General features: G+C 49.9%; 2 protein-coding genes and 2 long non-coding RNA genes across 6 annotated transcripts in view; 1 reads left to right on the plus strand and 3 right to left on the minus strand.

Annotated features, from left to right (window-relative positions):
* LOC134554821 (uncharacterized) lies at positions 1-26,184 on the minus strand. The gene is made up of 3 exons (XR_010081318.1): positions 25,758-26,184; positions 6,698-6,899; positions 1-891 (listed from the first exon to the last, which is right to left on the minus strand). It is a non-coding gene; the product is annotated as an uncharacterized LOC134554821 (long non-coding RNA).
* Positions 13,656-17,472, minus strand: LOC134554813 (collagen alpha-2(I) chain-like). Of its 2 annotated transcripts, none has more exons than XM_063405772.1 (2): positions 16,162-16,820; positions 13,656-15,321 (listed from the first exon to the last, which is right to left on the minus strand). In XM_063405772.1, the coding sequence occupies exons 1-2, from the start codon at positions 16,803-16,805 to the stop codon at positions 14,535-14,537; spliced, it is 1,431 nt and encodes a 476-aa protein (XP_063261842.1). In that variant the 5' UTR covers positions 16,806-16,820; the 3' UTR covers positions 13,656-14,534. The 2 variants fall into 2 exon arrangements, 1 of the variants encoding a protein (XP_063261842.1); XR_010081316.1 differs by lacking the exon at positions 16,162-16,820 and adding an exon at positions 17,114-17,472 and having other exon boundaries at positions 14,775-15,321.
* The window catches only part of PAX2 (paired box 2), a 99,404-nt gene continuing 92,854 nt past the window's right edge, over positions 20,945-27,494 (plus strand). For both annotated transcript variants that reach the window (XM_063405760.1, XM_063405761.1), the window contains exon 1: positions 20,945-21,169. In XM_063405760.1, coding sequence (XP_063261830.1) covers positions 21,145-21,169 — 25 coding nt within the window. In that variant the 5' untranslated portion in view covers positions 20,945-21,144. The remainder of the gene's footprint in view (positions 21,170-27,494) is intronic.
* Positions 21,985-24,824, minus strand: LOC134554820 (uncharacterized). Its single transcript, XR_010081317.1, has 2 exons — positions 24,015-24,824; positions 21,985-23,307 (listed from the first exon to the last, which is right to left on the minus strand). It is a non-coding gene; the product is annotated as an uncharacterized LOC134554820 (long non-coding RNA).

Genomic DNA, 27,494 nt, shown 5'->3' on the forward strand with positions numbered 1-27,494 from the left:
ACAGCATCTCCAGGACAGTTATTGCTGTCTTAAAGACAGAGTAAAAACACAGAGTAAATTCAGCCAGTATCTCCTACAACACTCAGTTAAGCCAGAAATAGGAATATACAGGAGATTTGGATCCCATCCTAGAATTGACTTAAGTCTAAATATTAAATATGTGACCAAATTGTTTAAAGGAGACATTAAAGATGGGAGTGAAAGGAAAGTGCTAGCAATTACTCCCCTGTGAGATGGAATAGGGAAGAAAGGATTGACTGCAAAACACATGTGTTCTAGACATGGCTTTCATAATGGAACTGGGTGAGAAGAGCTCAGGCAACACAACATGACTGCAGGCAGGCAGTACAGCAGTCCCAGGAAACCTCCCTGTCACTCATCTGTCAGTATTTATTTTTTTACAGGGGGGCTGGCCTTGAGCTTTGTACTTAGGTCAGACTAACTGATTACAAGGGAAGACTTGACTGTGATCCTTTGAGAAAGGTGAGCAAAGGAACATCCACTTAAACACTTAGATTCATGGCACACTGCATCTCACATAAACCAGGAGAGGCAAAAAGTCTCAAGTTCGATGAGAAATCTACCAGGATGCTCACTTGCTGGCTTTTCTTAATCTTTGAGACAACAAAGAAAGGCTTCACAAGGGCCAGAAGTACCACAACAGCTATTGTTGGGATTGTCACCTCCAAGAAAGTATCGGTGTGGAGAACTATGAACCACAGACTCCAGTGTTTCACTTCAGCTGACAGCAGTGTTTGTCTCTGTAAGCTGCCTTGTGTTCTCTATATGCTTGGAACTGCATCACAGCTTCCTCAAGACTTGCTGCTCCCAGGCCCTTCACATGCTTGCAGTGGTTTTTTATCTCATTCTCCTTACCACTGGCAGGCAAATCTGTAAAAAAAAAAAAAAGGGTGAAAATCCCAGGAAATGTGTGTCCTTATTAATCACAGTTAGGGCTGACAAGGAGGAAGCAAGTCCTGGACCATATCTGGATACAAGAAGGAAAACTGGAAAGACCACTTCCCAAACAGTAAACAAGGCCCCAGAGGCAGAGCCCAAAATTACTCAGATGCAATCAGAGAAGCTGGAATATGTTTACAGGTACTCTTCAGTCTGACATGAAGATGGACAGGACCAAAGCAGACATACCAGGGCACTTTCCACCTGCCACTTTGATCAAGAAACGTCTCTTCTGCCCTCCCCACCCAGTTCTTGGTGATAAACATCTCCCTAGGTCACTTATAATAAAGATGATGGGTTTAAGAAAAGATGAGTAAACCACAATGAATGGAGCATTTGCCAAGTCCTGATAAGAGGCTAGAGAGGCAGAAACAGAGCCACTCTTCCCATCAGTCTCAACTCCTTCTCCAGTGGTTATGGCCCCAGTCTGTTAGGTGCCAGAATGTTTTCCATTGTGGCACACTTCTCTGCATGGCACCATTTCACATTTAGAGACCCCAGGCAAGACAGAACAGAGATGGGATATGGACTTGCTCAGCACTGACCACTGTGGAATTAACAGGGAGATCAGTGAGGAGTTTCTAGGAAAGAGATCTGATTACCCATAGTCTGTGCTCCCACCTCCCTTCCACAACTTTGTCTGACTTACTGACAGGTCTCCCTTAAGTCTTCTCCAGCCCTTCCACTCTTCCAGCCTAGGCACTTCACTGGCACACAGCCTGTAAGAACAAGAACTGCTCCAGAAAGGAACTTGAATCCTAGGTCAGATCTTGGGTTCCATGACTACATCTCTGGCTCTCCTAGCACTAGAAAGACCCTCAAATATCCAGCATTCTGGGTGAAAAGATCCAACAAGACATTTTGCTGGGGTGGGGCAAAGAGCTGCACTTGGGCAGGCAGAATAAAAGAGGAGTGGGAGTGTGTGCTAAAGAACATAAAGGCACTGTACTTGGATGGATAAATGATGAGGCAGGAGAGATGAAATTAAAATACTGCCAAACTTCAGAGAGTCAGAAATCGACCTATACTGGTCACAGGGCTGGGGCTTCATCTTACTGCTGTGAGTTTCCCCAAGCCAAACTGGGAAATATGTCACATCCTGTTCGATACTGGGAGGTAACTGGAATCTTTCAGACTTGCAGATTACTGTGCATCTATACCCTCCCCTCCAGCACAGTAAAAGATGATAGCAAATAATACAGCCCCCTCTTAGCACATTGCTTAATAATACTCACAGAGCAGTCTGCACTATGAACTGCAAGGAGAGACAGAGACTTTAGGAGATTGCATGGACATGCAGTCCAGATGACTGCCATGGAAACAATTTGGCTAGCCTGGCTCCATCAGGAGGAATACCTGCCCAAGGCCAGCAACCCAGCAGGAATACTGCTCTGTTGAAGAGAATAGGAGCCCATTTCCAGATAATTTCTTCCATTCCTCCTGCCAACATCAGCTGTTCCCCTATTGTCAGGCTTTGGCCAGGTGCTTTCCATCAAAGTATTCTCACTATCTGCTTTCCATTTTCCCTAGGCCAAAGAAGCTGAAATTACATAGGAAGATCCCAGAGTAGACAACATATTGTTATAGAGCTTCAGCAAGCAATGGAGGTATTTGATTCTGCAGTACTTCATTGAAAAGAAGCAAGGTTGGAGAATGTTCAGCAGTATTTTACCTGGCCTTCTAGCAGAGATGAGGAACTCTTGATCAGAGCATGTTAGGAGGAGCAATACAAGCCACTTCCATTCTCAGTGCCGGTTTTTATCTCTTCTCCACTTTTCCCCTCCAGCCATACTCACCTCAGTGTTTTTAGACACGTGCTCCATCTCTGCAGCCCCTTGCACACAGCCTTACTGTGGTAACAGTGACAAACTCCACTGGCAGACAGTCTACTAGGGAAGTTGGGAAAGATCTGGGACACAAATGAACTTGTATCAATACAGGAAAGGAGAGTGGGAAGTCCAGTATTGTCGCAGCTTTGAGAAAAGGGCCTGGCAAAACCCTAGTAAGAAAGCAGCACCAGATGGGCCTGCACAGAGCACTATCACATGGACAGAAACCTGGCTGATGGCCCATAAAACAAAGGTAAGGTAACATAATAATGATCAGCATGGGGAAGGGAATAGCCGAGTTTCATGTCAGGCCAATTCACAGGTTTGTTAATAACGTAGAGAAAAGGTTATCAAATTTAGTTGATGATACCAAATGTTCCCCTTTGTCAGCTCAGCAATGAAGATGGGCCAAGTGAAGACTCTCCCATTATGCCTATGGTCTAACACAAGTTCTTCTCCCACAGTTATGGTTACAGCACCTACTCTGTGATGATCTCTTCCCCTGTAAGAATGAAATAAACCCCATCCTGCTCAGCACCCAAAAGGAAAAGAGATCAGTCTGCCTAGCAAAGCTGGAGGCAAGCTGATGTGCTGGGGGTTACCTGAATGCTTGATGGTTGAATCACACTATACTTCATCATGATAAAAACCCAATATGAAAACAGACAAGACGTGAACACCAGCTATATGAAACAACTACCCACAAGTGCTTTCCAAGATCTAGGAAATTCATAGTAGCTTAGTCTTTTTTAAAATCTTTTCTTCTCTTTTTTTTTTTTTCTTCCCTGTGGAAAGCATTGAGAAATGAGGAATGTTTGCCCTGGATGACTTTGCCCTCATATGGAGTGCTGCAGGACAAGGACATGCACAGAACCTGCCTGAAATACCCAACAGTCAAGGCATTCCCAAGATCATTTCACCCCATGGTAACCAGTTGGGCTGGATCTCAAGCAGCCACAGATGAGAATTTCCTGTTTCCTGTTACTCTCTGAGGACATTTGAATACCATGGCAGTTGCTCTCAGAAAGTGACTATCAGGCTGGTGGCCAGGATCTGTGCAATCAGCACTTTAATTAGTTTGGCTATAGGTCTGTGGTAAACACATGCCAGTCCCAGAGCAGGCAGACACCCTCCCACACCACTCTGGTGGCATTAGAGAAACCAGCTAGAAAGAAAAAAAAGGAGCAAGGTGGCTTTTCAGCAAAGTAGATGGGAAAACCATGTTAGAAAGGAGAGTGAGCTGGCCCTCAGCTGCAATATACAAAGATCATGAGCAAAATAGGGGGGTTGTTCATGAATGAGGGAAGGAAGAAGCAGTATTTCTATAGAGCACCACAGATAAAGGAAGATCTCACTAAATGTAATGGAAACAAAGCAAGAAAATGTCAACTTGCACATTATATGGAAGTGCCCCAAGAGAGAGGATGAAAGCCTTGGGATTATTTAGGTCACTTGAAACTTTCCTGGATAAGGAATCCAATCATACACAGTGAAGAAAAACTTCTACTCTCCACCTGAGGAGGACTCCCAAAGGACCAACCCATATTCCCTATGCAGGAGTGGTTTCCACCAGAACACGACTGGTGAAGCATTCAGCTGTCCCAGAGCATTACCCAGTGGTTAGCAATGTAGCCAAATGCAGGCAGAGCAATACTGAGGGCTCCTTGCAGGCTCCCGAAACAGTATTGGGAAGTTTGGCTCATCATCAGCCCCTGATGCGAGTTCCTTCCTTTGCCCAAGCAGACTGCTGATTAACTAGGAATTAAGCTGGCATGAGACAAGAGCTTGTTGATGTCTCTATAAAGCTTCAGCTGATAGACAAAAATAACTTTCTTGTTGTCTATTCTGCTTCATCTTCTGCAAACATGCCTGGTTCTGCCAGACTGTCAGCCAAGGTCCTCCCCATACTGCAGTTTTCTGCTTGTACTCAGAAGGAGGAGATGTGCAGCTTGCTTGTGCTCCCTTACCCACACACCCATGTCCAGCCATGTGCAGGCTCACATTCACATGTGCCCCACACACTCCCACTCATGACTCAGACACCTGCACACGTGTTCACATGTAAGAATCCCCAGGCTGCCTGTACATGGGCATCCCCCAAGTGTCCCAGGATACACAGGGGAACTTACACCATCATACAGGCACACACATTTTCTCACCCCACTCCCAGGCATAAGTGTATCCATAAAAATGCATGTGCATGTTTGACAATGCCATCACATGCAGAGATACATTCCATCTCCTATTCATCCACCTGCACCACAGCACAGATACATGCAAAGCCCATATCCTTTAGACATGCTAAGACAAATTAATACTTACTCACATACAACACATACATGCAACATACATATTTGAACATGCTTGCAGAGCCTGCTAATACACTGCAAACCTACAGAAAGAAATACTTTTAAGTCATGTTTATTTATGTGTGTGCAAAGCAACCTCGCTGAGAAATGAATTGCTGATATTTCTATAGGGGGAAGAGTTGCTGTTTACCAAAGATTAAGCTCTTTTTCTCTTTGCAGTTCATCACTGGGTTAGAACCATGGAGCAGTCCTAAACTGCATATATTTGTTACCATAACTAACACTAAAGATGCCACACAAACCAGTTAAAGAGAAAAAATTCTTCCCACCACTGCTACTTGTACTACAGCAGTACCAGGTCCCAGGCCAGGGATCAGGAGCCCACAGTGACCTCACAGCCAGTATCCGAATTCCTTCCCGTGCAGCATGATAGATGATGACAGTGGTGAGGCCTGTTTTGCCTGGACCAGCAGCACCTGCTTGCACTCTCTCCCCTTTCCCACCCTGCACAGCTCTGTGCCTCCAGCTCCCTGGCAAACACACAGGGCTTTCCTCTCTGGACTCCCCAGCTCTCAGCAGCCTCCGCGGAGAGTGACGGTGCAGATCTGTGCAAGCGCTGAACAGGCGCCAGGCAGCTGTGGCAGGGTGAGCTCTCTGACACACACATTTACATCGTCAACACAATCACTGAGGTGAATTTGAGTTCTCACCTGCGTGGAAGAACTTTTCCTCTCTCCAAAGGTGCTAGTTCATCACTGATCTCTCCAATGGGAGTTTTTCATACTTTTTTGAAAGTATATTTTCTTCATCAGTTAGTGATCCGCCAGTAATGGAAAAGCTATGTGTATGAACTTACTTGTTTTGGAATTATGTCTTCTCTTTTCCCTAACTCTGCCCCCAAGAAGTATGAGGTGCTAAGTCCAAAACTGCTAGCTCTTACACAGAAGACACTTTGGCATATCTGTCTCCAAATCACTTCAGCAGTTATAAGCTAGCTTCAATTTGCATATAAATTTTTTCAGAAGAGAAGCAGTGAGTTTAAGGAAAAAGAAAATAATTATGAGGAAAATCTCTACTGTATTTTTATTGTTAAAATTAAAAAATTCAAGTTAACTTTGTTTCACATCCAAACATGTTGGGGCTGCTATCCCAGAGTAAGAGAACACCAAATTGAAGTCAAGGTTTGCAAATTTTCATATGGGTTTTTGGCCATAAGGGCTCATTCAAGAGCAAACATGGTCATATCAGAAAAGCATCTAGCAATGCATTCTTGGAGCATTTTCTAAAGCTTCAGGGAAAAAAAAAAGGCACTGGCACTAGGATATCCTTACATAGATGTTAAGAACGAGAAGAGGTAGTAAAAAGAAGTTTAAAGTCTCTATAAGGAAAAATTGGAGACTTAAAAAGGTTTTGAGCTGAAAAACGTATCCAAATTGTAAAGGGAAGAAGAAGAGGAAAGGGAATGTTCTTAATCTCTCCAGCAAATTTTGTCTGATCAGGAATCCTTCACTGATCCTGGGAAAGGGTTTTGAATATTGATTTCACAAACAGAAGAGGGAGACACAACTGCCAACATTTCCCAAAATATTAAACTCTTACCTTGCAAGTATTTATTGAGCTCTCATGGTGAAGAACACTGAGGAGAACAGGCTTTCCAATTCTTGACTGCAGCCAGGATACAAACAAACAGTATCAAGAACCTCAGTTAATCCCTTCATGGATCCTTCAGGCCTCTGTTTGTAACATCAACTCTCAAAAACAATGCAAACCTCAAGAGGAAGCGTAGAGGGCTGCAGTAGCTCTGTGGGATAAGCAAAGACATCTGTAAGGGAAGAGCAAGGGCCAGCTATGCACTCAGGGAGAACAAGTCAGGGGCCAAAGGCAGCCCCAGCACAGGCACAGAGTGGTGGGCAGGATTGCACAGTGCCTGAGCACAGCAGGCACAGCCAGGGGCTGCATCGACAGGGTCAGACAGGACTGGAAAAAACACTGCAACATGGGCTTAAAGACCATGCAAAAGTCACAGCTAACAGACATAACTGGAGGTAAACTGTAAGATGTGTAAGGGGGACAGCCAGGAAACAAGCTACTTACCATCCAAGGCCAAAGTCTATCCCAAGGGTCAGGAAAACAGGTCCACTACTGCATAAACAAAGCAAGGCTCAGGTCTGAGCTTAAATACAGCTCTTGGGCCCCAGCCCATGGGAAGGAGGGACTGGGGCATGTGGAGGATACAGGTGAGGCTGGTCAGAGCATTAAAGCCCACTGGGACATTTGACACCATTTCTAAGGAAAAGCTACTTTGTCCCAGTAGGAAGCAAGCAGCCTAACATCCAAGCCCTGCTCAGAACAGAGGGCTCTATAGCCTGTGCCACTGCACAGACATCCCAAGAGGAGCACCCGAGAACTGCCGGAGTGCTTCTGCTGAGAGGAGCTGCTCCTCTGTGGGATTCAGGAACCTGGTGTGACCTGCTGGTCTCTAGACAAGAGAAGATCAAACTTGCTCTTGGTTTTGTCCAAGCCTGAGGAGGCAACTTAAACATTTTGTTTAATATTCTTTACCACATTAGCAATAACCTGGTTCCCAGATCTGCTACTCTTTTTCTCTGTGCCTTCCATCTATTTTTGCCTTTGCTTCTCACAAATAACACAGAAACACTGTATCTGTTTTTCCTACTTATCTGCTCTGTGCTAACTTCGAAAAGCATTTCTGAAAAGCATCCCATAAGGTTCTCAGACAGGTGTTTTGAAGAAACATTCTTTCCTAAATGAAGATTTTAGAGCAAAGACTAGTCTGTATCTTTGCCTTCCAAGATGACACCAGACTATTAACTAGCTAAATAATGACATTTCTGTTAAAATAATCTAGCCTACCTGCTACCATTTTATTTTTGAAAAGAAACTTGCATTTATTGGACTTGTTCACCTTTAAAAAAATTAAAAAGAACTAGTATAACTGAAAAATAATTTTTAAAAATTAAGTTGTTTTTTATTTATGTGTTTTGGTTTCAGGTTATTCTTTAACACTGAACCATATGAGTTTATCTGATTACCCAGCTGTAGACTTCTAAGAGAAAAGTTATACTTAGAAATTACTAGTAATCTTCTGGTGTGTTTTTAAAGAAGAAAAATGTTTTCATTTATAAAATACACAAGATTCCCATTGTCATGCCCAAATCCTGTATCAGTCATGAATCAGTTATAGCTTAAGCTATATACATAATATATATTAGCTATATATAGATAGATAGTTAATTTGTAAAATAACAAACATTACATCCTTCTCGTTTTATTGCTAAGGTTTGAGCTAGACTTTTCCTCACAACTGTATTAGCTGAAAATACATCAAAACTGAGAGCTGCATTTAATCACTTGACTCCAGGAGATGGGACTGAGGCATTTTGCTGTTAGGGTGATTTTGGGGACAGTATTCCAAGACTGTCAGGGCAGCCTCTGAAGGTGGCTGGTAGATAGGGCTGAGAGGCAGCCCTCATATATACCCTGCAACGAATACAGAAACCCCTACAGTATTTCAATGAGATACGACTCAGGCTGAGCCTGAGACAAAGTTCTTAAATGCTAGCAACCAAGGGGAATAACAGCATCCAATCCTTGTTCAAAATGCAGCCCCTCAGCTAACAGGCACTCAGTTCGCTGCTGCTGCATGATTCCTTCTTCTGCTGGTTGATGATCATTTCTGCTTGCAAGTCTGATTAATTTTTATGGGCATCTAAAAGTTGGAGAGCTTGTGGGGGTGAGGGGGAGGTGATTTCCAGCTTTATTTACATCCAAAGGGATTTATTTCATTAGAAGACCATCTGAGTGCATTTTCGGAACATGTCCTTCTTCTAGATGCATCTCAGAGTACTCAGCAAAACAAACAGCTAGGACTTGGGCACCTCCAGCGCAGCTGAGGTCAACAGAAACCAGAGCCAGTCGAGCTCAGCTGACTGACACCAGCAGCACTCGCTCTAGAGCTGCTGCTCTGTGGAGCATCTCAATCAACCCACAGGCAGAATTACGGAAAAAGAGGGAAAATGAGTGCCTAACTTTCCCTTCTTGTGGACAGCCCAGAGAAGGCCTCCTGCACACACCTGCTGCTCTGCCAGCTTCCAGGCTGTCAGCAAAATACAGCAGCAAAGGAGGGGGTGGGAGGCAGAGGGACCAGAGCTGGGCAGGCTGTAGCCCCCAGCCCCAGTGAAGTGACCAGGGTTGGGTGATCACCCCTGGTCCACCTCCACCTCTGCCAGAGGCACACCCAAGGAGCACAGCAGGGTCAGGGGCTGGAGCCTCCCAAGCCATCACCCCCTCCCCGAAAAGGGAAACTGAAATAAAAGGCAGAGGGAGCCTTGTGTGTGTTTTTATTATTATTATTTCTGATTAAAGAGGAATTCATTTCATCTTTGCCTCCTGCCAGGGGCTGAGGTGCCGCCATTGAGGTTAACGGTGCGGAAGAATACAAAAAAATTTCATTGAGGAGGATTATAAAAGTTACTAGCTGGAACATTAACAGAAGAGTAACTTGTAAAAAATGCAATATTACAATATTCACAAGGACGGTAGAGCGTGGTAAAGCTATAAAATTCAACATTAAAATCTTCTACAGCCTAGATAACCTAGTTAACAAACATTGTATTGGAACTACTTTTTTCCGCGGTGCTGAGGTGCGCGGGGCCGGGGGCGGCGGGGCCGGGCCGGGCCGGGCCCGGGGCAGAGCCGCCCGCGCTGCCGCTCCCCCGGCGGGAGCAGCGCATCTGCGGACGGGAGGCACGGAGGCGTGCAGCCGGCGCGGCTCCAGCCCCTGATTCAGCACTGATGAACTTTATGTCATTAGCAAAGCGTGGGAAGTGATTTGTCTCATCCAAACCCGCAAACAGGAAGCACGGATTCGTGTCATTTGTCACCAGCACCTAGTACCCGCACAAATAGCAGCCAATATCTTTCCCTGCGCTGATGGAATTCTACGGGGTGTGTGGGGGGGGGGGATAGGGGGAGAGCAAAAAACCCACAAAACCAAACAAAAATCCCCCACCAAGCACACAAAAAGCAACCCCACAAAGAACCCCACAAAATCCAAAACAACCAAAGCCCAGAAAAAAACCAAAAACTCCCACCGAACTGGCGAGGTTCAGATATTATTATTACTACTACTATTACTATTATTATTACTATTGCTATTGCTATTATTATTATTATTACTAATATTCTGCTCCTAATAATGGTCTCATGCAAAGACATCAACCCCAAAGATAAACGGATGTTATTCTCCCAAAATCAGCAGAGAGAGTTTTAATCTTTAGCGTCTCCTACATCAGGCGAAACTTATTTCTCTTGCAAGAAGGGACGCATTTCCCCTTGTTGTGTGTTATTTTAATGTTGTTTGTCGCCGCATCCTTTTCCCCCCACCCCCTTCCCTCAGCATCCTCGCTGCCTCTGTTCGGGGGGCTGCGGAGTCGCGGGAAGCAGATAGTGTGAAAGGGCCGGGAGAGAGGGAGAGGGAGCGAGAATTGCTCTGAGCGACTGCGGAGTGGAATTCAGTTCCCTGGGGAGTTAGCAGACAGTTTGTGGAGATGTTACTCCAGAGTTTCAGACTATGATAAATATGATAATTTGTATAAAATTTGAATGGGTTCTTGTTTTCAGGGAGAATGCCTCCGATGATGAATGTTCATGATTTTCAGATAGATGGCTGATAAAAAGTGTATTGAATTGTTGAAAGCGATTTTAATTTTAATTCTCTACCTGCAGATGTCTGATAATAATAATGTCTCCTAATAAAATAGGAAGGTGTCAGTTTAAGCAGCAGTATTTCGCTTCACTTCATCCTTCCCATCCCCAGACTGTGGCAACATTAACCTCTTCTTATAAAAAGGCACATAAAATTATTATAATTACAGAGTTATTAATTTTAAAAAGAGGGTTAGCAGGATTTTTTATTATTATTAATAGAGCTCGCAGAGAACCCCTGCAAGTAAATCCCCGTGTGAAATGATGGATCCGATTGCTAATTCTATTATTAGGTATTGCCTAGGAATTGCCTTTCGGGTTTTTAATTAGAGTAATTGAAACTAGAAGAGGCGGGGCTGATTATTTTTATTTTTTCCCCTTTGTTATTATTTAAAAGTCATTGATAATGCTCCCTGCATTCAGATATCGTCTTCAGAAGGAGACTTACAACAAAGCAACAAAGGGAAAACAGACAGATCCGCGGGTCTGGAGCTTGAAACTCCCAAGCCAGCAGTGTGCGTGTATTAGGTTAATTGGGTTTTGTGGGTCTGGGGGATGTCTGAGACTATCCCCAACCCAGCTCTTACTGCCTCTGAGCTGGGTTGATATTTCATGTGTGGAAAAAAAAAAGGGGAAAAAAAAAAATAAAAAGAAGAAGAAGGAAAAAACCAACAACAACAACTCTGGTAACATGAAATCAATGACCTGGCAGTTACACTCTAATTAGCGCCTCCTACGAAGCAGCCCAGAGCCAGCGCAGGCAAACCGCACACAGGCACCGCACGCCGGGGCGCGGAGGCGGGCGCGTCCTCGGCGGGCTGCCCCTCTCGGTGCCGGGGGCTGCCCCTCTCGGTGCCGGCGGCAGCCCCTCTCGGTGCCGGGGGTAGCCCCTCTCGGTGCCGGGGGTAGCCCCTCTCGGTGCCGGGGGTAGCCCCTCTCGGTGCCGGGGGTAGCCCCTCTCGGTGCCGGGGGTAGCCCCTCTCGGTGCCGTGGCTGCCCCTCTCGGTGCCGGGAGCTGCCCCTCTCGGTGCCGGGGGCAGCCTGGCTCCCGGCCGAGCTCCCCCGGTGCTCTCCCACCCGCGGCCGCACCGGGCGCTCACCCACGCGCGGCGCGGAGGCGGCGCGGCCCCGCAGAAACGGGGACCGGCCGCACTCGGCTCCCTGTGGGGCAGCCGCCAAGAAGCCCCCGGCTTCGCTCTCGTTTGCCCGAGCTATTTTTCTCTCGCCCTGGAAAGAGCAGACAATATTGTCCATTCATCAGAAAGGCAGGAATTTGGTGCTTCTGGTTGACTCCGAGACGGGTAATTCAGGGAGAAATGAAAGCTGGATAAATGACTCGGCAGTGTGAATTAGTACGGAGGGTGCAAGCCGCCTGGCAGAGAAGTGCGATTTTATAAACAACGGCATCATCTGGCAAAAGGGTAAAGAACTGTGCAGAGCTCACAGCTTTTCTAAAGCATCATATTGATATTTTATAAATGGAGAAGATGGGGAGAGAGATACATGTGAAATATGTTCATAAGCACGGAATATGCAAGCACAAGGGAACATTCCCGTTCAGATCCCCACACAGGTGCATCTCGCCATGTACTAAATGCTCCCTAGCTGTCTCCAAAAGAAATAGTTATATGCAATAAAATATATATAAATTAAAGTCTCCTCGTTTTGATATAAAGATTCGGGTTTGTATTATACATTTCATATATATTGCCACATATTCCTCTCCACAGACGAATCTATTTCGGGTATGCGTGCATAGTTGTGAACATAACATATACACTTATAGTTACACAGGGAATCTGAGAGCTGGCAATACCTCTAGCAAAGAGAACGCTCGTTATGTATATGGTAGCATAAAGGATCGTGTGCAGTTACATTAAGTCCCATTAAGACAGTGAATGTCGGTCCGCACCGTTTCGCACACAAAATTACAATTACAAGTTCTTGACTAAAGAGCAGGAGGAAATTGTCAGAAGCTGGGGTGGTCTGGTCCCTCGGCCTGGTGCTGCGACCTCCTTCCCACTGGGGTGCCATTGGATGTAGGAAACCGGAGATGGGGGGAAAGGTATTTATTCAGGGCAATTAGAAAGCAGGTACCGCTTCAAAAAATGGATTTATTAAGGGGAAAAGAAGTCGAAATTATTGTTTAAAAATGCGCATAAACGAGTCTAACAAAGTAGGGAAGCAGAAGCATATTGGCGTGTAAGGTATCACACTGGAACTGCTTCCACTTCAGACCTCGGGATTAATCAAAGAAATCGGTGCGGCTGATGAGGAGTTATTCAGCAGCTGAGCTCTGGAAAACTGCATCCCTGCTTTCTTTATACATTTTATTATTTTCATTTGGTTTGAAAAATTAGAAGTGTTTAGAAAAAAGAAATACACATTTCTTCTTCCAGCGAGCTGGAAAGCTTTGATTTTATCCCCCCCATCTCTTCTCCCTTATCTTTCCTTCCCTTTCTATTTTTTCTTCCACTCAAGTTTGTGATGGGGACCGCAGGGAAGGATGCTTTTGAGAAAGAATTGAAGCGCCTTTTTGGAGGGCACTGCTCTTCTTCGCCCCACCGTCAGCATTCCTAACTCTTGTTTTTACCGACAATGCTAGCTCTGGAAGCCAGCAGCCCGGGCGTTCTGTAACCTCCGCCAGGCAGAGAAGAGACAGATCAGGGCTCTTCCTGACAGTTTCCCTTCATTGTGCTTTTAAACCTTCCCCTGGCAGGGCTCGGCAAACCCTTCTTTGTCCGCTTAGGAGTGCCCGTGGCAGGGGGAGGCGAGTGCTCCTCCTTTACACGGACATCCGTCGATGCCAAAACTTTCTTAGGAAACTCGACTTCTGACAATCGGGTGGAGATGGCAACTGCCAGAGATGCCCGTGGCCATTAGCTTTAACTTTCTCTGCTTTCAAAACAGATGGGAAACGCAGCTTTTCAGAGTGGCCATCTCCATTCTTAAGTATTCTTTAGTGCAAATCTTTAATGCTGTTGAATCAGAACCTCTGTCTCTTGGCTGGCTCGCAGGCGAAGTTGACCAGCTCAGGGGATGGTGGGGAGCGAAAGTTACTGACTCGAGTGGGGCAAGGCAGGAGTGGCCGCACCCCTGCGCACTCTCTCGCCGGGGTGTCACGCCCGGCCCTGTCCGGGCACTCATGGACCGCTCAGGAAATAATCCCCCGAGAGCGATTCCTATTGATCGCCGGGCGAAGGGCAGCGGATTGCAGCTCTCCCCTGACGGTCGCCGACGTGTGACGGTGGAGGGTATAGGGAGGGGAGGGGACGGGAGGGGCGGAGGGAAAGAGGGGAAGAGGGAGTTCTTGGGCCAATTTATCAGTTATTAAAGGACCCTTCCTGGACCTACAGAGCTCAGGGGCATTTCTCATCTCAACTCCAAATAGAAAAAAAAAATGTAGTCAGCTATCTTTAATCATTGACTCGAGGGCACATTTCACATCATCTCTCAAATCTGCATTTTTTATGAAGTGGCCAAAACGTGTGCTGTGTGCCTAATTTTCTCTCCCTTACAGGCGTTAAGAAGAGTAATGAGAAATCGGCTGGAAATTAACTTGCTTCTGCCCCTGCAGCCTTCTCCCCTCATGAGAGACTGCAACTTTTATCCCCCTCATACACACTTTTATATCAACTGGTTCAGAGTCCGGGGGCTGCCGAGGTTGCGGGACAAGGAGGGGAGGCGGAGGGAGCTGCCCGCAGCAGAGTTAGGAGACAGACCTGCAAAGTTCCCTTTTCTTTACAGCCCCCAGACCATAACAGAGATTCTTGTCACAAGGACAATGGTTGTGTTCCCGGGAAAAGGTGAAAGGCACACGAGTTACATCTCCCCCGGCTTTTACTCTTACAGTCAATGTTCCTCTCTCAAACCTACTCCAGCCGCCAAAATACTGAAAACTCAGCGTGTTCAAGAGATCCGGGGACCAGGGAGGCAGCGGATGCAGGAGGATATTTATTTTCTGTGCTTTAATATACGGAAACACATTATCATTGTTGTCATTATTGTTCCTCTTATCATTGCTAGTGCCTGGAGTATTGGAGTTTTCCACCGAGGGTTGGAGTTTTCCACCGACGTGGAAACGGCGTGTAAGGGCAGGCTGTCGGGGAAGGGAGAGCCACTGCTTCCTCATTTCTTGCACCTGGAGGTCTGGTTTTTGTTGTTCCCTTAGCCATTCCCCAACACTGACCCCCGCGCCCGGCAAGAGCTGCGGAGCAGGGCAGCCCAGCCGTGCTTGCTCCCTGCCCGTCCTGGGGAGAGCTGTGTGCGGGGGAAAAGCAGGTTCTTCCCTTCCCTCGACGTGCCGGGGAACTGTTGCTTTGCACACCGGCCCCTGCGAGGCAGCTGCGAGCCGCTCCTGCTGCTGCCCCCGGGGCCCCCGGGCTGCCGAGGGTGGCCAGGGCTGGAGAGCCGGGAGTGGCCGCGTCCCCTGCCCGCCGGCCCGACGGTAGGCGCTTGCTCGGGGGACAGCTGCTCCGGGGAAGCTGGAAGTGAACCTAAAAAAGAAAAGGGCGGCGGAAAATAATTCTTACAGCTCAAAACAGCGTAAAGCTGAGATTTAGGAGCTCCATAAAATGTCAATGGGGAAATCACCTCAGCGCAGGCTGCCATAAATGTTTCAGCTTTTCTGTTCTAATTTTCATGTCTACCAAGTGTTTGACGGCTCTTAAAAACCTCTTTATTCTTTACTTATTTTCCTTCTTTTTCTTTTTCTTTTTATCCTTTCCTCTCTTGTCCTTTTTCTTCCTCTGCCCCCTCATTCACTGTTTCTGTCCACAAACGCTAGAAAGGTGGGAGGTTGTTTCCCTCTTCTCATATTTTCTATTTTTCACTCATCCTGTCCATTTATCCATCCATCCATCCATCCATCCATCCATCCATCCATCCATCCATCCATCCATCTCCCTTTCATCATCAAATTAAACATCCCTTTCTTTATTCAGACCTCTTTCTCTAATATTAGTAAAGATCAGTGTCTGTCTACCCATTCATCCTGATTTTCATCTTCTCACTTAGTTCTATGCTTCTTTCATTTTCACCTTCTTTGGCACATTGGCACAGGGTGTGTTCTGCTGCCGCAGCCTCTCATGGTTTTTACGTGATCTTCCATTTTCCCTTCCCTTTTCTCCAAATCTGACAAGGGCGAGGGGAAGCCCCCCGCCTGCGTGTCCACCTTCCTCACTTCTATCCTAATCCACGCTGGGACTCTCCAGATTCCCCAAGCCCTCCAGATTGCCCGGGCCTTGCGGGCCCAGGCTGTCCCTAAGCACAGTGAGCCCGCAGGCCGTCTGGCTGCCGGCTCCCCTTCCTTGAGACAGAAACTTGTGTTGAACTACCTGGAGAAGGAATATGAGATCACACCGACGTCTCCCCAGCTCTCGGGAGAGCACTGCCGCCCGCCCGCCGCAGCCCCGCGTAGGGGGTGCGGTAGCCCCGACCCCGGGACACTTCGCCTGGTTTTGCCAGCCACCGCCTCCAAGCGAGACCACCAGCCGGGGCCGCGGAAACATTCTGGGCAGCGCTTTTGAATCCAAACGTCATCACAGGGCAGCGAGGGATTAACACTCCCCGGCTCGGGGCTGGGGCCGCACCCCCCGGCCGGGCCGGGGCCCCGCGCCCGGCACCGCCGATCTGCACTGCCCCCTCTGGCGGGACGCGCGGCCCGGCCGCCCTGCAGGGAACGGGGCCGGGGCCGCCCCGCTGCTGGGAGCCCCGAGCCACCGAACTGCGCCCTCCTGCCGGCTGCGCCCGACCCGGCGCAGGAGCGCCCGGCCACATCTTGGCGGGGGCCTGGCTGCCCGCAGCCCGCCTGGTTTCGTGCCCCGGGGCGCCACCGGCACGCCCAGCCAGCCCACTCGTCCCTGCTCAGCGTCCCGGTAGGCGACTTCATGCCAAGGCCCCTGCCCCGACGTCGTTTGGCGCAGCCACCCCTGGCTCCATCCCTTCCGCCCACCTCCCACCCCCGCCGGCACCCGGGCATCCCGTCGGAGAGACCCGAAGGCAGCGATAGCCCCCGTGACTGAGTCCCGCGGGCAGCCGGGCGGACTCCATCCCACCACAACCCTAACCCACCGCCCCCAGGCATTCACCCCACCCACCCCAAACTTCTCGCAAACGCCTTTCACTCAGTTGCTCTGACACCAGCTCAGCTACGGGAAAGGCAGCCTTTCTCCGTGCCAGCAGCACCCCTGCAACTTTGGTAGCTCAAAGTACTCCTGCTCATCTCACAGCCTCTACGGACAGCCCTGGAACAGGGGAGAGCCTCACTCCTTGCCCTGCTCCTCTCACCTCTCCCTTTGTCCTGCCCCGTTCCGCCATCAGCATGAAAAAGCACCAGGTGGCCAGCCCAACACTAAGGCAATAGTGCGGGGCAGAGTGGCAGCGGCACGGACGTCCCGCAACTCTGAAGTCACCCCGAAACTCTCGGGAGAGAGCTGGATCTGCCTGTGCGCTGCTGCCGGCCGGATGAGCCGCAGGGAGCGGCCTCCGAGCGCCGATGCCCCCGACAGGGGTCCAGCCTCTGTCCTTGCATCTCCCTTGCCCGTTCCTCCGCAGGTCCTCCTTTTAATATCCTCTCCACCCTTCAAAGCACAGCCTGCCTCAGAGAAAGGGAGAGGAGACGCTGGACAAAGGGAAAGGCACCCATTTCCTTACAATGCTCTCAAGCCAAACAGCCGAGCAATGTGCATTTCCCCTCGCCATTGGAAATCGTCCCTGCTCCCCGTGTCGCTAGTGTCTGCCCTATTACCTGTTGCACCACTTTCTGTCTCGGACTATGGGGAAAGAGCCTGTCTGTCTCCCTTTTGCAAACCACAGCCCCATCGGGAATTTATTCCTTAAAACACTCCGTCCTGGCTTTTTTCCTAAAGGTGCAGGCAGCCAGAGCCCGAGCCCGCAGAGGAGGAGCGGGGCGGTTTTCCCGGGTGGTACGAGCGGCCGCGGCCAGGGGGAAGCGGCGGCTGGTGCTGGCTGGGAGCGGGGAGAGCCGCGCTCTCTCTGCCTCCGCATTTCCCTGGGAACTTTCTGTTACGGAGTTAACTATTAACTGCAGGAAAGCAGGCAATTTTCTTCGGAATGCTAACTATTTCCTTTATCCAGCAGATAGATGTTTGAGGTGATTGATTAATATGGAAATTGATATTAAAATATGTGTCGTAGAACACTTTCCCCGTAGTCACAGTCGCACGGCTACTGCCGCGCGGAGGAACAGGCGTCCAGGGCAAGAAACGCACCGAGCCGCTGCCGAGGGTATTTCTGGTTGGCCAAGAAATGTTTTAATTGTGAAATACATGCATATAGATATAGTTACAATAGCTCGCATTAGTATATTTAAACAGTGCTGAGTGAAAGGGCACGCTGAGGGCGCACAGCAGCACTCACGGGGGAAGAAACGCCGGGGGTCCCGCCACAGAAGGGGAAGGTGCTGGGATAATGCTTGGCGCTGCCCTCGGGAGCAAAGGCGAGGGTGGGTGACCAACGTGTCGGCAGGGTGAAGAGCACTTATATAGAGATTGTCTAGAGCCAAACAGGTACGCTATAATCATTCGTGGAGCACCAGTTTGCTCCAGGGGGAGAAACAACAAATTTTAACAGGGGAGTCTGTAATTCTAGACTCGCGTTAGATTATACTTCAGCACAGCTTTAAGGTAGGAAGAGTCGTGTGTCCGTTGAGGTATCCAGAATTTTTCACTCTTTTTATCTGTAGCAGCACCTGCGCTCCTCGGTTAAGGGTCGCACCGAGGAGGAGTGTTACACACCGGGAAACCGGAAAAAGTCCAGTTCCCGTTTATCCCGGCCCCACCATGTGTTGCTGTTCTCCCTCGGCTAGCCTCGCGCTAATTAACCTGTGCCCCTTTTAATTAAGAGAGGACTCTCTCGGCGGTGCCCCCCGCTCTGCCCGACGGCGCGCAGCCGCGCGTCGCCCCTGCCGCCCCTGCAGGGGCTGCATCCCCGGGCAGCCCCGGCCCCGTCGCCCAGCCCGCCCCAAGCCCCCGGGCCCGCCGACCCGCCCCACAGCCCGCAGGGGTGGCTGGCATGGGCACCTGCCCTGCTCGGCCCGCTCGGCTCATCCTCCTGACGATATTATTCATGCTTCGCCCCCCCCTTCCCTTCTCTGCCGATTCACACAAACATTTTATACAGGGAAGGGGAAATTTTCCAGTCTCTTCTGCTGCTTTTTTCCCCTCTTTCCTGGGTTTACCCCTCTCCCCCTTGCTCCCTTCCCTTCTGTTTCCTTGCCCCTCGCCCCCCCACCGCCGCTTGCTTGTCCCAATGCCCGGCCGATCATCGCGGTGTATGAAGTTCTAACTGGTTTGTGTCAGGCAGCTCTCTCTAAGCAGTCTGGCGTGACGGATTAAACATCAACTAGTTAAATAAAAATTAATATCAACTGCCTCCTAACTTCTAATGTCATGTTGTTTATAACTAATGAACTGATTAGGGGATAAACACATCAGGAAGACATTTCTGCTTCCCTGCTCTTTCGAGAGAGATTTGCAGAATTCAAAGTAAATCTCCCAGAGTCCCTTCTGGGTTTCTCCCGCACCAGTCTGGGGAGGGAGGACGGGGATTCCGCGGGGTTTGTTGGGGTAAGGTCGGAGGAATCTGGTGCATGTGTCAGGTTAGCTGGACTTATTTAAACATGTCACCGAGGAAGTGTTTCAGCGCGGCTGCGAGCAGGGCTCGGGCTGCAGGGAGGTGAAGAACCACTCCAGACAGATCTGGCGGCTGCTGCAGACCGGGCTGGAGACGGCGTCTGAGGCAAATACTCGTTGCTGCCATTATTGACTTTCGGTGCCCCATTTTAATATTTAAAATGAAACTATTTTTTCCCTTTGCTTGAAGAGGCAATCGATGATTTTTAAGTGATATGAAGGAAAACGTTCTCTCCGTCTTCCTTATTTTTACAGTTCTCCACTTGTCTAGGGCGTGCTTTTCGCCAGTCCGCGTTGTTAACATTCTCCTAAACACTTTAGAAAAAGAAACATATGCACACACATAACCCCCAACAGCCTCATCTTGGAGAGGTCCCAAGCTTTTAAATACTGTTTGCCCAGCACCGGCGGCTCTGACAAGACAATAATAACAGGGGAAGCTTTTTAAAACCAATTTAGCAAATGCAGAAATGTAATTTTAATGAAGAATCGATAGCAGAATGGTTCATTTTTCCTGGGACTCCTTGTTGGAGCTGAGAGAGACTTTCAATCAATGGGGAGATAGAAGGGGGGGGGGGGGGGAGTAGAAAGAAAGAAAGAAAAATATTCGTTCAGTGATGTCTTTAGCACTGGGAATTTTTCTTCTTTTCTTCGGATCTTTGTTCTATTTATTATTTATTTCTTTTCAGTCGCAAAGCCTTTATCAAAACGTGGTCATAAGAGCAAGAAAAGAGACGAGTGGACAGATAAATGGATGGATGGATGGATGGATGGATGGATGGATGGATGGATGGATGGATGGATGGATAAATAATCTCTCAGAGGCGAAAAGCTAGGCTCTCACAGAGGTAAACTTCACAGGACTGCTTTCTGTCGCCTCCAAACTAAACGGCGGAATCCCCGTCCCCCGCCGCCCCACCTGGAGTCAGCCCGGACCCCGAGCTGAGAGCTCCCGGGTGGGCTGCGCCACCATCCAGACCAATCCCCCGCCTGTCCCCGACGCGCTCCCCCCCAGCCTGAGCCCACCGCCTCCCTTTTCAACTTGGAGGAAGTTCCTCCTCTGTCCCGCGTCTCCCTCTCCCTTGCCAGCCCCTCTCCGAGAACATTTTTATGGTAATAAGACAACAAATTAATCTGCTGTTGCAACAAGACTTCCCCACAGGTAGCCAGCTTGAGGGAGGGGGGCAAGGGGAAGCAGATTCAAAGTCCAGGCGTTGTCCCCCCTCCCGCAGGATCCCCGCGGGACCCCCCACCCCCTTTCCTCCCTGGCTGCACAGTCCTGGTAGACTGGAGCAGGTGAGCCCCTCTCCAATTTTATAAGCAGCAGCGCTGCATTTGCTTTGATTGTTATTTATTTTCCCCTCCTTTTAGCCTGTCCCGGCTCAGTAGAGCGGCATTTCTTTCTCTGTGGCTGGCCTTTTTTTTTCTTCCTTTTTTTTTTTTTTTTTTCTTTTTTTTTTTTTTTTTTTGGTGGTGGTGGTGGTGCTCTGGTGTGTGTGTGTTGTTATCTAAACCGTTTAGTTTTGGGTGGTTGCGCCTAGATCTCGAAAGTCAGCGGGGGAAAGCAAGACACCCAAGCGGGGAGGAGAGAAACGAAGAAAAGGCCGCGGCGGATCTACTGGCTTGCAGCCGTCCCGGGGAGACGGGCCATTAGGCAGAGGAGCCATGGCTCAGAGCTCAGGAAGAGCAGGTAAGGCGGGGGGGCGCTGAATATTCAGCAGGGAGGGATGAGACCGTCACCCCCAACTCCCTCCTTTGGCAGGAGGCAGCTTGCTTCTGCTCTCCTCCGCGCACACCCTCCTCGCCTTGCCAGATCCCCCTCTAACACTTGCTATCTCACCTGCTAAATACCCCTTTTCCTTACGGGTGTCCGCTCCAGCACCCCTTGAAAGGCTGGGTCCCCACCGTGTTTACCGTGGGAGCTTCGCCAGGACCCGCAGCGGAGCCCCCGGACGCGAGCGAAAGCCGGGCCGGGCGCGGTCCCTTCCCTTCCCTCCGGCCCGGTGCGACCGCCAGCGGCCCCGGGCGCTTTGCCTCGCCACCCCCAAGGCGCCCCGAGCGGCCGAGCCAGCCCCTCCACCGGCCCTTGTTTATTTGCCCCAATCCCGGAGGTCCTCCCGTCCGCAGAAAGTTCAGGGCATTGCTTAAACTCTTCCTCCACCGACTCCCTCCCCACCTCGGGAAACTTTGCTCGCCGTGCCGGCTCTGGATCTGATTGTCCCCGCCTCGGGCCCCGCGGGCAGCCCCGCGGCTTGCCCGGGCTCTGCGGGGACGAAGCGCGGGCTGAGGCGGGCGGGGGCCGGGACTGCCTCGCCCCCGAGCGGGGGCCGTCTCTGAGCCCCCCAAACCTGCTCCGCCGACGGACGCGTCTCCGGATCGTCCCCGTCTCCCAGTCAGCAATTTTATGATTTGCAAACAAAGCTTCAAACAAACCCCGCCGGAGAGGTTTTCCTCGGCGCTGCCGCTCGCGGTAAAAGCACAATTACGCGATTTGGTTCCCTCAAATTAAGTATATAAACAGAGCTTTTAATTTAGGGATTTTTTGGGGGGTAAAGGATACAGAGGTTTAAAATACAAACCTCGCCGACTGCCAGCACAGAGCCGTGCTGCTGCCCCGGTTGCCAGTCGTTTGCTGCAGGGGAGGCTTCGAAAAGAAAGGCTGCGGCGGGCGCTGGGAACCGAGGCTAGGAACCGGAGCTAATAGCGCTGGTTTTCCTTTGTCATTTCTGATGGAGTCGCAGGGCGAAATATCCCCCACCTAGAGAGGACTTCAAGTGCACAAACAGAGAGACACGTACGGGAGGCAAATAAAAATATTCGCCTTTCAGAAAACCACATCTCTTCTGTCGATAGTTTCCCCATATATAAATGTGTGTGCACCATCTCTGTAAATCTCAATATTAAACACGTTGTGTGTGAATATATATGTATGCATATACACGTGCAAGCTTATGTTTTCATAATCGAACCAATTAAATCTATTATATATGCTGTATACTACATATAAATATGACAAAGATTCGCCAAAACGTAAAGGAAAATTACAAAGGCAAAGAAAAAGGCCTCCTAAAGGAAAAGGACACAGAGGCAGTTTTTTGCTATTCTGCACTGAAAATCTTCTAAGTCAAAACTGAAAAAAACCTTCAGAAAGTTTGCAAACCCCTCTGTTCCTTTTCCCTTCTGTGTTTTTAAAGGATCTGCCGAAGTCCCTTTGCATCTGAGGTTTAAATAGGGAGATCAATAGAAAACAGTTGTAATGATCTAATTAATTATGGCAAAATTAAAAGCGAGTAGAAAATCAATCTCTGATGGTGTTGAAGATGGAATTAAATTGATAGTCCATCTGTTCACCTCCTAGACCGTATAAATATGCAACCCAAGGACGGAGCTAATGGGATCGAGCTGCCTGGGAGACTCTCTCATTCTCTCTCTCTTCTTTTTACTTCATTCCTTCCCGAAGTTCAGCCCCGTAGCCCCCGGGTTCCCACTCGCAGCCCTCTGTTCACCCAGCGTTCCCCCTCTCGCTGGAGACATGCAAAACGCTGCTTGTGTCGGGCAACTCAAACCGGCAGCAGTAGCCCGCAAATCTGAGGGCACAAAGCCGTGTGGTTGGGAGGCGAAAAAAGAAAGCTGACGAGACAGCGTTCAGTGAGAGCGTGCTCCCTTATCGTGCTGTTTTTAAATCAAACGGACATGGTGATGATGACGATGACAACGGAGTAGTTTGAGGATGTTCTCCTCCTTTTAAGCATCTTTTTTACGTTGGTCGTGGGTTCAGGAAAGTCATCCCTTTCTGTAGCCGGATTTCTATAAAATACTGTGTGCGTTCTGTCAGGGAGAGGCGACACATTGAATTAGTTTTGTTTGTCGGTTTTCCTGACTGTGAAGCTCTAAGAGCAGAGACCCAACGGGAGGCCCTCGGTGCCTCCCTGTCCCGGCGCTGTCCCCCTTCCCCACACCTGCCCTGTCCCGGCAGGGACAACTGTCCCCAAGCGGGCATGGGGCAGTCCTGCGCCGGGCTGCCCTCGGGCTCCCACCCGCCTGCCCATCACGGTGACATTCTGCTGAACGACCAGCGCCACATGAAAATAAAGGAGAATCGGTGTAATTGCTAAATTAGAGGCATTAGAGGTATTTGCCCTATATATATATATATATATATATATATATATATATATATAGTAATAAATACCCTCTTTCCCCTCTTTCCGCGGTAATTTGTATGTGCGGAGCATACTCTAACAGCAGGGAGAGCTAGGGCGAGCTGTCAGGCTGGAGGAGTTCCCCGCCATCCCGGACGCTTTTTAATTGTGAGAAATTTAAGCTAGGTCCTGCCGTTCCGTAAGAAAATAACCAATGAAGCCGATGATGCTATTGCCTGGGTTAGAGCCGCGTGGGGTGGGACGGTGGGGGAGGGCCGCTTAAATAAGTGAAGCCTAAATATAAATCAACTAAAGACGGGAGGTCCCGGGCCCGGATCTAAGCGCGTGTGCACACCCCCACTATGGGGGCGAGAAAAATTGACCGTATCTCACCAAGTTGTGTCAATTTAGTTCTGCGAAACCCCGAGAGCCGACGGAGGGAGTCCCGCCGGCTTCGCCTGCCGCCCCCAGCGCCGCGCCGAGGCTGGAGCCGGTCCCGGAGCCCCGCGCAGGGCCGGAGCGGGGGAGAAGGGGAGGGGGGAGGGCGGGTCGGGTCGAGCTCTGCCTGCGGGAACTTCCCTGCCAAAGTTTGCCTTCCCCTCACACTTCCCCATCCGGCCAGAAAGAGTGCCCCGGGGGCGGGGGGTGGGGGTGAGCAGCCCGCAGTACCAATCGGATTTATTAATTGATGTATTGAAAAGAAAGATTGATTGACATCTCCTAATGGAAATTACAGCCTCGCTTTCCTGCTGCACGCTGCCCTCCCGGCTATCCCTTCATAAAGAAACCCTTGAGGCGAAAGGTAGATTTTCATTTAAAGTGCCCCAGTCCTCAATTTCACAGATTAGATACATTTTAAACACAGACTCACATATTGCAAATTAGAAGCTAATTTAATTATAAATCAAAACTGGGCATAAATCTGCACTCACCACAAAGGATCCATTTAGCAAAATGCAACCACCTCCCCTAACCCTGGAAAACTGCCTTGCAGAAATAACACTACATATACATTGCCAAAGTTATGGATTGTGCGCAGTTTAAAGATATCCACGGGAGATATTTTTCCCCACGCCGGGGGAGGGGTAAAGCCCCGTGTGTCAGAAATCAGCCTTTCACATGGTGACTATTTCTCTTTCTCCTAGAGAAAGGAATTCTCCGACAAATAAAAGTTTGCATAGATGTAGAAGGTTGTAATTCTGAACTTACAGGCTGGGAGGGAGTCAGAAGAGGCAGATTTTTGAAGTCCAGCAGGTCAGGATCAACAACCACGCTCACACACGCTCACACACGCACACACACGCACACACAGAGCCGGGGTTCGTATTGATTGGTGACGTCTGGTTTGCAAACCTCAGAGAGGAGAGGAAGGAGGAAAGTACCAGGGTCCGAGTGAGGAGAAAAGGCAGACACCTGGGAACAACGCTCCCGGTTCGGAAAACCTCCCTCCCTCTGCCCTTCCCTCCATCCCGGATCCGCTCGTCCTCTCTCCTCTCTGCGTGCCACTCTCCCGCGCCCTCACAGTTGCTCCCTGACTCCGCATCCCGCCCGAGCTGCCCAGATGAGGCAGGCACGGAAACTGGAGAGGTTTGGTGTCGGCTCACAATTCAGTCCTTCCCCGCCCCCTCCACCTTCCAGATCCTCTTTATAAGTTAGAATTCTCCATTTCCCCCACCCTTCCTTTAATCTCTCTTTCTTTTCCTCCATTACGCTGAGAGATCTCCCCACTTCTTTCAGCCCCTCCGTTTCCCCGCACACTCCATCCCTCTCCCTCTGTGTCTTCCTCCTCTGAGGCAGTAAACTCCGAGGTCATTAACAGCTGATGTTAAAGAGGCATGAGTCTTCCTGCCACTTTTTTTAATTAGGCGCCCAACTTGAGCTTTGACGGCTCCCAGCCAGGGGAAGGAGCGAGCCCGTCTATTGCGAATGGCACAGGAAGAGAGAAAGCTAAATTAGCCCGTTTTCCCGGCTTCCCCACAAAGAGGGGAAGGGGGAAGAAAGTTTCCCCACCAACTTACGACCAGTTTCTCCTGAAGCCTTGCAGACTCACATTTCCCCCCCACCCACCGCCCCGATTCAAGCGCTGCTCCGCGAGCAGGACCCCCCGCGTCCGGCCGGGCAAGCCCCAGCCCTCACCTGCGGCTCTCGCACGGGGCGGAGGGGCCGCGCCAGGTCCTTTGTTGGTGCGTTTCCAGCCTTTGTTTAGCGGTGGAAACGAGCCTGCCTTCCCCAACCCAGCTCCCGGCGCATCCCATCCGACCGGAGAGCCGTCCGTGGCGGAGAGGAGCGTGGGGCAGAGGCAGGGCTCGCAAGAGGGCTTGGGAACCACTGCCAGAAACGCGACCGCAGCAACTTTCTCTGGGGAGGTGGATTTGTGTGTGTATAGAAACTGCTCGGGCTCAGCTGGGCTGAGAAGGAAGAGAAGGGAAAGAAGGGGGAAAAAGGAAAAGACGGGAAAGAAGGAGAAAAAAGGGAAAGAAGGGAAAGAAGGGAAAGAAGGGAAAGAAGGGAGGAAAAGAAGGGAGGACAGGAAGGAAGGAAGGAAGGAAGGAAGGAAGGAAGGAAGGAAGGAAGGAAGGAAGGAAGGAAGGAAGGAAGGAAGGAAGGAAGGAAGGAAGGAAGGAAGGAAGGAAGGAAGGAAGGAAGGAAGGAAGGAAGGAAGGAAGGAAGGAAGGAAGGAAGGAAGGAAGGAAGGAAGGAAGGAAGGAAGGAAGGAAGGAAGGAAGGAAGGAAGGAAGGAAGGAAGGAAGGAAGGAAGGAAGGAAGGAAGGAAGGAAGGAAGGAAGGAAGGAAGGAAGGAAGGAAGGAAGGAAGGAAGGAAGGAAGGAAGGAAGGAAGGAAGGAAGGAAGGAAGGAAGGAAGGAAGGAAGGAAGGAAGGAAGGAAGGAAGGAAGTCTCGAGGCATATCTATCACTTTCTAGTGCATGTATGAAGAAGTCTGCTTCCAGCTTCCCCTGCCGGCCCTGCGGAGGGAGTGGAGCGAAGCAGTCGCCCCTCTCCCCGGCGGGTCTTTTTGTGCGATCATTTTTGGAGATGTGAATCCCAGGCAGTCATTACCACACTTTGGCCCCTCTGACTGCTGGAATTACCCTTTCCAGGGACTTTAATGGGCAAGCCATAGGGTTTTTCGCTGATCCGCAGCAGTTTTCGCTGCCTCCCCGTTTTTATGGGTGTATTATAGTTAGGGGTTATATAAATGTTTTTGCGTGTGATAACTGTAAATCCTAACATTTGCAAATCGCCCTGAGGCAAACTAACCTTGGACGGGCAGATAGAGGGAGGGAGGATCTCCCACTACTGCTGATTAAAAGGAGACTTTAATAAGCGTCTAATTCACTCATCGGGAGTTTTATGGAGAAATTAGAGGACAAAAAAAGAAATCTCCAACATGGGGGGGAGGAGGCAATAGACGGGGGCTCCCACGCCTCTACCCCAGCGGCAGCCCAGGGCAAAGGCAAGAGACAGCTGGGCCTTGCCAGTGGCACAGTCTCCTATCACGAAAGAGCCAGGGTTCACATCTGGGCCGGTTCGGTTTTGGGTCAGAGGAGCAGCACGAAACCCCCCTGCACTCACCCCCACTCCGCTGCCCCGGGGCAAAGAAATGAGCAGGCAGACGACCGGAGGGGCTCTGGGACTGCGGGACAGACAAAAGGAGAGATCGGTGGCAGGAGTTTCGTGGCGAGTGGACGAAGCGGGCCCATAGGGGCCGCCTGGACAGGAAACAAGTCTGGGGACCCCACTTGCAGCGGGGGCTCCTCCAGCCCGCACTGCGTGCCCTGTTCCGCGGCAGGGATGGACCGAGGCCCCAGCTCGGTGCAGGGAGCCGTGTGCCCCCTCCCTGCCTGCCTACTTAGGGCGGGAAGGGGCAGGCTG

This window comes from Prinia subflava, chromosome 9, assembly GCF_021018805.1.
Source record: "Prinia subflava isolate CZ2003 ecotype Zambia chromosome 9, Cam_Psub_1.2, whole genome shotgun sequence".
Taxonomy (NCBI): Eukaryota; Metazoa; Chordata; class Aves; order Passeriformes; family Cisticolidae; genus Prinia; species Prinia subflava.

Coding starts and splice junctions, on each gene's coding strand:
- LOC134554813 (XM_063405772.1), bottom strand. CDS start 16,805: ATGCCCGGGTGCCGGCGGGGGTGGGAGGTGGGCGGAAGGGATGGAGCC. Junction 15,322..16,161: donor ATCTCATATTCCTTCTCCAG/GTAGTTCAACAC, acceptor TTTCTTTTTTAG/GTTCACTTCCAGCTTCCCCG.